The following is a 13757-nucleotide window of genomic DNA, read 5'->3' on the forward strand; positions in this document are numbered from 1 at the left end:
GCAAAGTAAATGAAAGACATGGAATGTCATCCCAAGAGTTTCTTATTATTAAAAATACAGCAGGAAATATGAATAACTCAGAAAGATGTGAATGTGATCTTAGATTCTTGTTTGACATTCTTATCACCCATAGCTCAGTAAAAACCTTCTTAACAGAAACAATTTCTAGAAACAGCTAATTTTAACAAAATGTCCATGATAGAAGAAGGAATACAATTTTTTTACCTGTGATGATGTTGTATTGCTCCCGTACTGGATGCTCTCTTCTCACTCCTGGACCAAGAAGGTGGCCCAATTTGTCATGAACACGTTTGTATTGTGTGAAGTATGACCCTGGCTGTTTGCAAGGCTGCACCAGATCTTTGACATCTCCACCCTCTGTCTGGTTGATATGGTTGAACAATGATGTCAGGTGAAGCGATTGGCCTATTCAGTAAGCATGCAAATTAATCTTCATTGCCATCATTATCATCATCATCATAATGAAAACTCCGTGTAGTGGGATTCTCATATTTTAAAAAAATATTGTTTTGAAACATTTACAAATTTACATTAAACTTTTACAAATAAGAAAGTACTTACGACATAATAAAACACTCCTTGAGTGGAAAAGAAATTTTCTACAGCTTGAATGCTAGGGTTGTTAATTGAGGTACTTTACAAGGTACTTTGCATAACATGTCCAGCTATGTTAGTATTTTAGACAAGCAAGCAACTTACACTTGCTTCATATACCTTTTGCAGACATATTTATGCATTTTTAGTATTTTATGCTCCATGATAAGTTTTTTTATGTGCATAAAGTCTTTAGAATGTGAGGGAACAGCTACTTCATGACCTATCTATAGTAGACCATAAATCTGTAGGACATAGGTACTTCCTGAAACATTTGCCAAGGTACTCACAGATATAATGTCTTTAGGAATGTATGTTTGAGCATAGTCTGTTTTCTTGAAGCTGGGATCTGCCACTTCCTGGCCACCATAGCCACCCAGACGGAAGTGAGTGTGATGCATAGAGGGTGAAGGGGGCAGCTGTAGCGCAGGTTCCAGATGCTTACTGCCTCCATAGAACTTTGGGTAAGAAAAAAGAACAGACAACACATGATGTGTCACAGTTTTTAGTGAGCTAATACCTCCAGAACACTAAGGGGGATGGAGTACAAATATCTCATAGGTGCCATGATGTATCATAAGCTTATAGTGGGCCTGCTGTTGCAAGCATTTTTGTGCATGTTGTAACTCTGTACACTTGGCTACCTGGACAACATCTCTCTGACCTAGGCATGCAGGAACCACTTGAATCAAAATCAAAAGTACCTTTTCCTTACACTTAAGTTGTGCAGGTAGCCAGCCACACACTTCAGTCTTGATTAAAAGTGAACTCATTTACTGCAATTAGAGGTGATAAAGCACAGAAGAAAAGAGAGAGGGAGAAAGAAAAAACAAAGCACGATGGAAGGTGTAGACTCCAAAATCACTTGGAAACAGTGTTCTTAAAGCAGGCTGAACTGAACATCAGAACACAGCTGTTGGGGTTATGCTCAGGTTGTTTGACTTTCATCCAAAATACACTTGATGGTTTCTTAGGAAAAAAGTAATAATCAGTTTTTCCCTCCTGAAAATGTATCCTTTCTAGGATTCCACAACACTGGTACAATAGCTAGGACTTTGCTGGCAGGCTGGTCACCTTTCTTATGTTCAAGAGCCATGTTTAGTTCAGGGTCAGTGTGGCCATTGAAACTGTCACTTCTCTTTACTCCTGTCTATTATTTAATACTCAGTCAAGATCAAAAGCCCCAGGGGGTCTTGTCAACTCTCAGACTTGCTAAGGCCATCATTAATCATTTGAACAAGTGATTTGAGCAGATAAAAATATCTTAGAATTATCATCATTAGCCACAAGAAAGCTATGTTAGTATCGTTTTTTTTTCTTCCTAAGAGTAAAAAAAAAGCGCTCTTCTAATTTTATCAAACCTTTCCAAGCCCCAGTTTTTTTTGTTTTTTTTTTTAACAGATTGATATAGTATATTCAAAGATACCCTCAGAACTAAAATGCTGCCATAAAAAAATGCTGTAGCTGTGATAATGGAAATCTGAATTTCCATTCATTAGGCGAGATTTATGGGTGCCATGAAAAATCTGCAGATATAACCCATGGTCACAATTAAGAGTTTTGTCCTTAATTATAGAAATCTTTTAAAGATTATAACAGCTGATCATTACCAGTGTCCAGTGCATGGCCTTGTTGTCTGTTTTAAACATGCCATAACTTTGAGTTTTAACTCTATAAGAGAAGTACCTCTCGGGTTGTCGTCGTATAGTCTGGTTGCCATGGAGCTTTGGCGATGAGCAAAGTGGTTCTGTGCATGGGTCTGTCTCCTCTGCGCACAGGTGCAGAGTACCGCCTGTGACTCGCCGGACGGTCGTTCTTGGCGTCGTGAGCAATGATCGGGTACACGCATCCATCCTCGGTCAGCAGGGTCATCGTTCGTTTGCCTTGTCCGAACATAATTCGAGGCGGGAAGATCGGATTGGCCTCCATTTCCGGGGCTGACGGACGCGCGTTTAAAAAAGCACACGTACCTCAGTTGTAGTTGTCGCTGACTACTGAACTATGAACTCTCTCTAGCTACTCCCACAACAGTAGTTGAGAATCTAATTCTGCACTTTCTTTATCAGATAGCGCCAGACGCGCGACCGATCGACTTGGTCGTCAACATGCATTAACGACAGTTGTCCCTTAGTTTCCATCTCCTTTCGTCGGCACTGGCCGTGCCTCAGGTACAAGCGAAGCAGGAATGCTAAAGCTTTATCTGTCCCTTACATAATAACAGACCTTAATCTTAGGCGCTGACACGCAAAAGCAGCTAGTCCTGTGAACAAAAGTAGAACAGACGAGTGTAGTAAGGGTGGTGTATCCTCGCCAATGCGCTCGATCGTCGTTAGTGACAACGTCGTTACTTCCGGTCTTGCTGCTTCCGGGCGTCTGCTTGTCCAAACAATGAGACAACGGGAAAGTAGGAGGAAGAAAGCCAGTTTCTGGCTCTGCTACCACAATTCAGATGGTATATAGTGTTCTACAAACCTCTCAAATAACAAGTTAGCTCAAAGTGAACGACACAAAATTCCAGTAAGTAAAACCAGTCAGAGCAAATGCAAAAATAACTTAAAATAATAATGAGTACAGTTGTCTAGCGCGTTTCTCCAGCATCTGCCAGAGTCAAGGCAGTTTACAATACATATAAGAAAAGGTTGTAAAAGGACAGGAACTTACAGGTTGCTGCACTGCTTGCACAAAACCAGCGGTAATTCCAGCAGCAACAGTCTCTGGGCCAGATGGTTGATAAAGGGTTGTTTTCGTTGCCATGATTATATCTACAGTACCAAGAGACCTATAGCAGATTGAAGCTGGTGAAAGGTGTAAGGTCACTGACAGGTAAGACAGGTGAAATAAAGCCCCAGTCTTCATCACCTTCACACTCGTCAGTAGAGACATTTGGTTGCCTCTTACATGTGGTGAGCAGTGACATATATCTTCTCACCAGCACCAGTCTTTCCTGTGAAGTGACCGCAAATTCAGCACAGTAAAATGTTTTAGGGCAACACATTTGAAAAATAACAATCCTGGCACTGACGAAGCGAGGACGAATAACAGAACAGAAACACGGATGGAGCGAGATGCAGGATGACACAAAACGCATCTTGTCACCGGACGACATCGCTCTAGCGCAGAGGTCGAAGATTTAAATTTCATATGTAGCAACCAGCATGGTCTGTCAATTAAAATAAAATGAAAAGCAATATGGTTAACAACGTCTAAAAAAGTTGAAGTGTCAACGAGGAAGGCTCATAATCCTGTTAAGTGGTGCTTGACAACTCATACTGGTGGATTTTTTTTTTGGTATGGCACCTGCGGTAAGGCCCCGCCCCCTGACGTTACAGAACAGGTTATCAGCCTCTCAACCCATCCTCTTAAAAAAAAAATCTAGAACTGAAATCCGTGAAAAGAAAGCTTTGAATACAATGTTACCAAGGTCTCTTGACATGTTGAATCATAACTTGGTGGCGCTGAATTGATTTTGAGTTCTCATAAGCTCCTCCTGCTGTACAATGCACTCTACATACTGCGTATACACTCTGCATTCCTCGTGCAGCACGATGCTGTCTACACTGTGCGCTGTGTACTGGCACTCTGCCCATCACCATGCACACACAGGGGTCAACAACATAGACGTCAGCACTGTAATGTAGAAGCTGACATCGTAAAGGCCTCAAACAGTAGGAGAACTCTGGTCACATGTAAATTATTCATATTTGTGTACAAACATGATGTCACGATTTGGACCTCTTTCTACAAATGGTGGCTTTTAAAAAGAGAACACCTTTGTAGAGAAGCAACAGAATGTGCTTCATTCATTTATTAAATGCTGGTAGGGTAGATAAGAATAGTAACATACAATAAAAAAAGCCAAAATCAACAACAACAAAACCTAAACCAAACCAAAAAACTTTTTAAAAAAAATAGAATGAATGATGTATAGAAGTCCATCACACGTCTGGCATGAGCGAGATTTTTCTAATAGCGTTTATAGTACCCCTACAAAGTTGACCTTTACTCCTAACTCTCCCCACCATCCCCCACACACCACCATCACCACACCCCCACTACCACCACTTCCTTGTCGTCCCGATCCCGGCAAGGTTACGGCTGGTTAACCAGCAGTTTAATACATTTTTATATTGCTTTTATGACTTCGTGGTCTTGACTTTGGTCACAACCATTAATGTGTGCGCAACCTCATCCTTGCCCAGCATGCATCCCACGCCGTTTGGTCTGACCACACTACACACTGCGCTCCCAGTTCCGCGTCTGTGGAGCGCCATCTGTCTGTACACGACGTCTCCAACTGATCCCCCTTAGCAGGGGGGTTCTTACATCTCCTCTCCCCCCCTCTAGCCTTGTGCTCCAGCTCATTGTCATGACGACAGAGAAAGAAGCAGCAATTTGGGTTTTGACAATCTTTCCTTATTTATTTAATTGCTATGCTCAATTTTCTGCTTCACCTCCTCTTCGTTGTCGTCGGCGCTTTAATGTTGTTCTTATCGGTGGTGTTATTCCGTCTTCTTTGGAAGTCTTACATCCTCTCCATGTCAACCAATGGCGTGAGCCGTGAGTCGTTAGCCCACATCTTTGACTCATTGTGTCCAGGCCAGCGGTTGACGCAGGGCGTGTCGCGTCCACGGAATGTAAGTGGCTTGCGACGACTTCATTTTCCCCTTGACTACACACTGTGTATTAGCCTCCTCCTCTCTACCTAACCCACATTCCATAACACGGATAACCAGCCAGTCTTTCTTTTAAAAATGACTCATTCCATAAATGTGAATTTGGCTACATTCAAACACTGCTTGAATGACCCCTGCGGGACACAGGTCCTTTTCCTTTTGTTTAACCCCACGAAATCGTGCATCAGCCCAAAATAGCTTTTATTCGGTGGATTTTTCATTATATAAAAAAATCGGATAATACATTTCCCATTTATTGTAGTTTAAAAGTTTACAGTTTTTGGGATGTAAATCAAGAGACGAAAACAAATGACCCCCACCCCCGAGGGGGTTGGTCAACATCTCCCCACTGTATGAGGGGGCTTACTTCCTGTTGTCATTGCTTTGCATTCACGCATCTGGAAAAAAAATACTGAAAGAAATGCGTGTGTGTGTGAGAGAGAGAGAAGCAGATGAAATGACGAATAAAGAATATTCTACTTACCATTAGGATACATCAGTGAAAAAAAAAAGTTGCACGAAGGAGACAGATTAGCAGAGGCGAGAGAGGGGGCAAAAATGAGAGGGAGGAAGAGAAAGGACATAAAATGCAACTATAACCTCGACAAAGACGTCACCAGCGGCACGCTCTGGTCGGCACGCGGAGGAAAGGGCGTGAACTAGATGTTGGGAGGGACTTAACAGTTCTCCGCCAGCTTCTCCGGCTTCTGCCCCTCCAACCTTCGCTCGCATAAAGCACGCAGCTCCTGCCGCATCCACCATCACACCTTCAAGGGCTGGGTCGCGACTACAGACCGCAAGGTACGTGAAAAGCTGTCAGAAACAAACACAAACATTATTTTGCCACACGCCCTTTGTCCTTCAAATGAGTGTGAAACACATGGTGGTGGCCGTTGTTTTGATGACTGTTGAAGAACATGTACACGCAGATAGAATTTCACTTTTGGAGAAGAATTAATGATGCTTTATATCTCCTTTTTTAGAATTTATTTATCCACAATACTACGCTGTTTATCTACTCTCATCGGCATGTTATGTCTGCAGCAAACGTTGTTGTCACTTTTAAAAAAGTTTTTCTTTCCTCCACGAGAAATTTATAATTAAAGAGATGATGATACCTGGTTACAAACATTAACAAACAGTTCTTAGTACCGATGTACAAAATACTACATCAGCGCCATCAATGTGTCGCTTGTATAAATGAAGTCAAATACATACAAACATACATGCATTGAAATATATTAGGGACATATGGATCTACAATTTCCGATCACCAGGTAAAAAGGCGTTTGATTCCCAGCCGACCGTCCGTCACGTTCAGTCTTCGTGACTGTAAACCAGACAAGGAATCTATAAGCCAGAAGGACAAGGGGAATGTATAATTTTTCTTGTTGAAAATAAATCTGGAAAGAAACAGGATCCACAAGTGCATGGACACTATTTTTCGAGTCTGATGAATGCAAAATATTAATAAATAGTATGTGATTACATTAGAGGTTAGGAACTGAGCGAAAATATAGCTTTGTACCACAGATGGTCGGTCCTCTACCATTTTTTAGGTCGTTAAGGGAGGGAACTAGATGTTAAATAACACATTTTTCTCGTGGCTGGCGTTTATGAGGGCGGTGCCCAACACTCTTTCTCTGCTTCACTTTTCTTCAATCCCCTATGGAGTCATTTCTGACAACTGGGTTAACTGTGGGAAATTCGCTGCGCCCCACGGACATCGAACCGGAGTACCTCTGGGTTTGGACTCCTGTGCTCTAACCACTCAGATATCCTGTTTATAGAACAACCGAAAGTGTTGGAATATTCATAAAATTGCCTCAAAAATAACTCTGTAAAATAACCTTCTTGGTTAAAATAGATAAATCTAAATAAAATATTATATATTTGTTGCTGTATCAATGCAGATCACTAAAATAATGGATTTCGTAAGTTAACTAATCGCTGCCACGACGTCTCGTTTTTTTTACCAGTCTGCCTGTCTATGTCGCCATCTATATTTTAAAACATTTATTGATGTAATAAAACTAAAGTGTTGCCTCCAGTTACCATACTCACAAGGAAGTGCGGAAAATAAGCTCAACATGGGGTTACTTGGGACGGTTATCTACCCCTACGTCATACCCATGCTCCTGGGCAGAACATTTGACCTGTTCAAGGCTCAAGTGGGCGTGGACATCTTCCCTCAAGACACCATCAGGAAGCCAATCCGCATTCACCGTAGCTTTGTTACTTCAGACTTTCAGCTTATCCGAAACGACACTGAAGCCAAGAGGTGAGTCTGTGTATGTGTGACCTGGGTGTTTGGAGAGAAAGTGTCCGTATTTTTGTTCTTAAATCATTACATGTTATCGTATGGTATGTTGTTATTCAACATCCAAAGAGACAGTGAACACATCACATTTTTCAATACAACTTTCTACATGATATCGTACAAAATTCTTCATTTGTGACAGATTTTTAGGTCTCTCCGAAGATGTCTCCTTACGAGTGAAGGCCGGCATTCTGAACATCGGTGCCACGGGAGACTACCTGAAGGACATTCAAACGAGAGAGAACTACTTGGAGATTCTGGTCAAGTCTTTGTATGAGACTTTCACAGAAACGCTGCATGGTTCCGCCGACCCCATCCAGGACTGGGACCTGCTGAGCCCCACCTCGCTGGGCACCCACTACGTCAGAAGTGTAACCTACGGAGGACAACTGCTGGCCTCTCTGCGGCTGCAGGTCAAGAGCGAGGGTGAGAAGGAGGCGCTGGAGAAGTACCTGACATCGCATTTCAGCTTCACCGAGGTGGCCGTCTCCGTGAAGGTGAGCGAAGGAGAGACAACCTACCGCCGCGAAATGAACTCTTTCGAGGAGAAGTTGAAAAAGATGATGTACGACGTCAAGGAGAAGATGGGGTCGGACATTAGCCTGAACATTAAATACTACTCCACCGTCAATGCCCCGTACGTGCCGCAAGATGTTGGCAGCTTCTTGTCCGTGCTGGAGGCCTTCCCGGCGCAGGCCGCTAAGATCAACGGTGGGTTCGGTGTGCCCCTGACGGTGGAGCTGGTGCCTCTCCACGACCTGTCTTCCCGCATGACGGTGTTCAAGCCGAACTCCTTGCTGCAGAGCGCTCTCTCCGATCTGGAGGCCAGGTTCAATGACCTGCTTCTGACTCGCAAGCGCATGGAGAGACACCCATTCAACAAAACAAGAGGGCATGGAAAGGAATGCAAGGTTGGCGAGGGCGTGTGTGTGTGTGTGTGCGTGCGTATGTTTGTTGATGAGTGCTTTTTTCCGCTTGTTACTTTTTGTGTTTGTGTTATTGTGGCGTCGTCTAGTGTACAGGTGTATGCGTGAATGCATATAATTAAGTTTGGTGGATATTTGCTTGAAAAGATACAATTCTTACTTACCTGTTTTCCATGTTTTGTTTTCTTTTTAACTATAACAACTATTTTTATCATAACGGTCTATAAGAATTTTGTAAATTTTTGTACGTATTACTGGGTTGACTTTAATGCATAGCTCTTTCATCTTTTAACCTTTCTCTTTCATCAACGTCTTCATCACGTTCATTATCACCTCTTTACTTCCCGTCTACTATTCCACCTCCTCTTCTCATTATCCTCCTCATCTACTCATTATCAGACTCAATAATGTGTCCCCTTCCCTCTCCTCACCCCTTTCACAATCGCAAATGTTGCTCCTGTAACGTTTGGACAAGTCTCATTTTCGCTTCTGTGACATTATGGCATGTCTCTATTCCAGATGCGTGACCTGGGGACTGAGGTGCAGGACAAGATGGCGGTGTTCAAGAATGTGATTCAGAACCTGGACACTGGCTCCCCCAAAGCTGGACACATCAGCGAGCGGGCATCCCGGCTACGAGCAGAAGCCGGAGGACGCAGACCTACTACGGAGCGCCTCAAGAACCTGGAGAAGGACGACGTTCGTGCATTGTGGCGAGCAGACCAACGCGGGAGGCACAATGACGCGGTGTGTCGTGTTGAACGCTTCGGGTACCTGGCCGAGCTGTCCATGGCCAACGCCTTGTGCGCCTCGCCAACAGGTTTCAGCGGAGCCTTCCTCACCTCAAGCGCAACTGCACCATCGCGGACACGGACCCCTGGACGCTGCGCCAGGATTTGCCAGCAGGTGGTGGTCGGTTCCAGCCCCCCAGGACCGCGGCGAGGTGTGTTACCAAGTCGTGGCTGCGCAGCTGCAGACGGAAGCCAGTCTGGGGGCGGGGCTCGTGGTAGGGAACGGCTGGCAAGGCCATCGGGCCAGACGGCCACTGGCCGCACATGTGTTAACAGGCAGGCATGCTACAGTGAGTTCTGCTGCTGTGCCTGAAAAAGCTCAAGTTGTTGTAATCAACAACTGCTAGGGCTTAGGACAAGGGTTCGGTTAGCAGGGTTTGTATTTACCGAGACCAAAGGTATGCAGTCAAGGAGACGCTTGAAACTCATCTTGGTAGTTGAATTTCGCAGACGTGATTTGTACTGCAAGATGAAATCGCCGCTATGATAATCCTGAACTTTTTTCTTGATCTTATAAAGAAGGGCTTTTGTGAAACTGGTCTAAAATAAAACAAACACAATCCTGAAACGCAATTCGAACACATGATGGCCTATGATATCACACAAGATTCAAATTCCGTTACGTTGAACGCTTCTACCAAAATGCAGAAATGATCAGAGTTTGTTTTTCTTCTTTCTGTTCTCTTAGTAACCTGACGAGTTTGTAGATTCTGGTCTTATCATGTTTCTGATCCGCAGTCAACACAACAAAAGGGAGACTATCAGAGCGGAAGTAAACACGATTAGTCAGGACCTTATTTTCAGAGATCTGTTTCGACAGATGTTTAAAAAAATGTTAACACGTTTAGAAATCACTTTTCGAATCAGGAGCTCAGCTTATAGATTTTTAAAAATTCTTTCTTTAAACAATTGATTTCTTTAGCAAAAACACAGCTGTGTAGCAGACTTCTCTTTTGCACGCATTAGGTTTAAATTAATAAGAGAGCTTATGCAAGTTTCCTTCAGAAATATTGATGAATTGTGCCAGGATAATAACATGCACACATTCGTGGGAATTCCCTCTCTCAACCCTATCCCTTACCCCTTCTCCCCACACAGAGCATGTGTGAACATTAATATTTCCTTGCTCTCGTAACCTGTTATTCCACAAATTACATTTTCTTTTATTTGCCGTTTCATTGCAGAATAATTTGTGCGATGATCCATATTAGCGATAATTCAGTAATTTTCAGTCTGTCTATTTGTATATATTAACAATTCCGTATTATATATATCAATGTTTTATTAATATTTGTGTGTCAAAGATCTTGAACCGTCATCCGGAAAAAAGGGACGCTACTAGGTATGAAAGTCTAAGAATTAGCAGCAAGTACTTTCCCTTTGTCTATAAGCCGAGCATGGTCGCGGTATCAAGTCATTCAAGGCGAGACAGGGTAATAAATAAACAGTGCTCAGTTTGAGTTGACTCAGTGTTCAATCCTGGCTCACAGTAATGAAACACAAAACGAAATCAGCCATGGTGAGAGAAACAATAGGCGTACTGCTTCCATTCTCATAAGGTGGTTTTCCAGCCTCTATTTTTTTTTTTGTGTGGCCATGTGTATGTGGAAAAGACAAGACAACTCTTGGCAACATAATCTGAACTTGACAGCGAAGGTTGTAGATACAGTATAGTTACTTTCTAGAACTTTCTTAAGAAAATAATCATTGTTCTGTAAATGACCAAATGGAAAATGTCTGATACTTATGACCACCCCGCTTTGCACGTCGGTTAAAACAACTGTTTCATGATTGTTCCTCCGAACTCTTTCTAACTTAATTTTGAGAAATAAAGAGGCTGGCAATCCCAGAGATTTTTCAAGCACCATGTGACATTGAACGGTCGCGGGATGAATGTGCCTGAAGGCTCTGCTGCTGTTTTTTGCTGCTTCGAGTAGAGTCCACAAACTGATCAAAGAATGTTCTTTACCTAGTCAATACCTGACCCTCAGCCAATGTCATGATTTTACAGAATTTGCTACTGTGGGCATGTGGACATATGTAGCTTCCGTTAGGCTCTAAAACTCGCCTTTACATAGGTTGAATGGGTCCTTTGATGCTGGCTCCGATAAATAAAATGCTTTTCTCATTGCTTCCGGCTGTTAGTTTCGAAAGTTTCGAAAGTTTCGAGGCTGCTGTTGATGGTCCACGATCCAGCCATCAGCGCCAAGGCACCTTTTCACAAACTAGAAAAAGGGGTTAGAATTAAGGTTAGGGTTAGAATTTGTTAGGATATTGCTTTGATGAGTCAAGGGGTGTTGCCAAAGAAAGATAAAAAGAAATTACGAAACAAATTTATAAAAGTCTGATGCTGACTGATAATTTTATCGCAGTTCTGGATATTATACCATTAAAGGATTCACCATGATCTGACAGCCAACAAATTCACTACTGGCTAGGTCTCAGAAAACAGCCAACAGTCCAGTGATATACGTCGGTGTCTAGAAGTAATGTGTACGGAAGATAAAAGGTCCAGAGAAGGTCTAGAAAGCAGAGATCTGGTTTAGAAAGAAATATAGAAGAAATACAGAAAAAGATAGTTCTCAAAGGCAAAGGTTCGCTGAAAGTATGACTCCCCTGAGGAGGAACAAAGACAAGGTTGTTGTTAATCAAGTTCTCTGTTTCGATTAACAAGTACTGGGGAAAAGATATCCTTCACTTTTGTTCAGGGGAAACAATTCTTTGCGGCTACACTTCAAACTGTTTTGAAGAATTGTTCTGGACGCGATCGATGTAATTTGTTCATTACAAAACTGATAGGATTGGGAGATGGGTAGGGTGGAGGGTAGGGGACGCCAATGCTTGATTTCAAAGAAATATTCCGTCTTATTTTATATATCTGCTTTCATCTTCTTCGGAAAAGTTTTCGTAATTGAAAGAAATCATTTACGCGAAATGGAAGCAAATTATTTAAACCCTTTCCTCCTAGAAAAATCAAGATTGCGCTGTAAACTTAATATTCTAGCGATGAACTATCTACTTTGTAATTCGTTCTTAAGATATCGCTGCTCGCACGCCATTCAGAGTTTTTCCATCCTGTAATTGTCCTGCTTTGACAAAAAAATATTATAATGAACGCAAAATTTGTAAATCGGATACTCATACTCCTAAGGAGCATGCTCTAGCTTATAAACAAGAGCGGACATGGGCAACATAAAGAGGTACAAGAAGAGCAAACAAAGGTAAACAACACTTAAGTGTGATTTTGAGAAGGAAAGCTTAAAACTTCATTCATCACCAGTATATTGCATGTAACTGCTACACCTGTCTATTTTGAGTAATGTAAAATGATAGGGTCTTAACGATATAATAAAAATAATAATAATTATACCAATATAAACTGGTCATACGCAGCATCATGATCAAGAAGGATCGCACATTATGCACAGACCACCAATAATAAAAGAAAGAGAACAGGAAGTGGACAGTGAGGGACATATCGGGACTTTGAACAACATAAAGATGAGGTAAAGAGTAAAACGTAAAGCAATGACAATGACCGGGCATAGTGCGTGAACAAATGTCCAGGCAAAGTGCGTGTAAAAACGCCCGGGCAAAGTGCGTGTAAAAACGACCGGGTATTTCTATATGTCCGGGTATGGTCTGCGCATAAGCATGAGGCAAAACTGTGGAATACATGTCCCTGCAGTGAATGCTATTAAGTGTGATTTTGAGAAGGAAAGCTTAAACTTATTCATCACCAGTATATTGCATGTGACTACTACACCTGTCTATTCTGAGTAATGTTAAAATGATAGGGTCCTTAACAATAATAATAAAAATAAAAATAATAATAATTATACCAATATAAACTGGTCATACGCAGCATCATGATCAAGAAGGATCGCACACTAAGCACAGACCATCAATAATAAAAGAAAGAGAACAGGAAGTGGAAGTGAGGGACATATCGGACTTTGAACAACTAAAGATGAGGTAAAGAGTAAAACGTAAAGACAATGACAATGTCAGGAAAGTGCGTGTAAAAGCGACGGGTATTTCTATATGTCGGTATGGTCATGCGCATAAGCATGAACAAACTGATGGTACAGTTCCTGCAGTGAATGCTATTAAGAAGATGAATGAAAAATAAATCAGAAAACACAAACGGGAACCAAGAAACAGGACTGAGAGCCAATCGTGATAAAAAAGTAATTTTAACTCTTCTTTGAAGCACTGGACTGCCAGATTTTTATTTCCCGCCAGTGTTTACGAATACAAAAACAAACATAATTACACATACAAGTCATATGCACAACTCATACACATTACAATGCACATAACCTAATAATTACCATGATATAATATACGTATACACACATCACAAAACAGCGAATCACAGCAATCTCGTGAATCAATTATTCATTAAACATAATCCTCCACAATACCACAT

At 41.9% G+C, this 13757-nt stretch overlaps 2 protein-coding genes across 2 annotated transcripts; one reads left to right on the forward strand and one right to left on the reverse strand.

The window, feature by feature from the left end:
- Positions 1 to 269: 269 nt before the first annotated feature.
- On the reverse strand, positions 270 to 2946 carry LOC112576143. The gene is made up of 3 exons (XM_025258417.1): positions 2302 to 2946; positions 906 to 1073; positions 270 to 426 (listed from the first exon to the last, which is right to left on the reverse strand). The coding sequence occupies exons 1-3, from the start codon at positions 2542 to 2544 to the stop codon at positions 409 to 411; spliced, it is 429 nt and encodes a 142-aa protein (XP_025114202.1). The 5' UTR covers positions 2545 to 2946; the 3' UTR covers positions 270 to 408.
- Positions 2947 to 5840: 2894 nt separating this feature from the next.
- LOC112563609 lies at positions 5841 to 9638 on the forward strand. Its single transcript, XM_025237783.1, has 4 exons — positions 5841 to 6089; positions 7340 to 7569; positions 7751 to 8519; positions 9054 to 9638. Exons 2-4 carry the CDS (start codon positions 7379 to 7381, stop codon positions 9636 to 9638), a joined length of 1545 nt encoding a protein of 514 aa, XP_025093568.1. The 5' UTR covers positions 5841 to 6089; positions 7340 to 7378.
- Positions 9639 to 13757: the final 4119 nt, after the last annotated feature.

Source organism: Pomacea canaliculata, linkage group LG1, assembly GCF_003073045.1.
Source record: "Pomacea canaliculata isolate SZHN2017 linkage group LG1, ASM307304v1, whole genome shotgun sequence".
In the NCBI taxonomy this organism is placed as follows: domain Eukaryota; kingdom Metazoa; phylum Mollusca; class Gastropoda; order Architaenioglossa; family Ampullariidae; genus Pomacea; species Pomacea canaliculata.

Coding starts and splice junctions, on each gene's coding strand:
- LOC112576143 (XM_025258417.1), bottom strand. CDS start 2,544: ATGGAGGCCAATCCGATCTTCCCGCCTCGAATTATGTTCGGACAAGGC. Junction 1,074..2,301: donor ATACGACGACAACCCGAGAG/GTACTTCTCTTA, acceptor TCTTACCCAAAG/TTCTATGGAGGCAGTAAGCA.
- LOC112563609 (XM_025237783.1), top strand. CDS start 7,379: ATGGGGTTACTTGGGACGGTTATCTACCCCTACGTCATACCCATGCTC. Junction 7,570..7,750: donor AACGACACTGAAGCCAAGAG/GTGAGTCTGTGT, acceptor CATTTGTGACAG/ATTTTTAGGTCTCTCCGAAG. Junction 8,520..9,053: donor GGCATGGAAAGGAATGCAAG/GTTGGCGAGGGC, acceptor TCTCTATTCCAG/ATGCGTGACCTGGGGACTGA.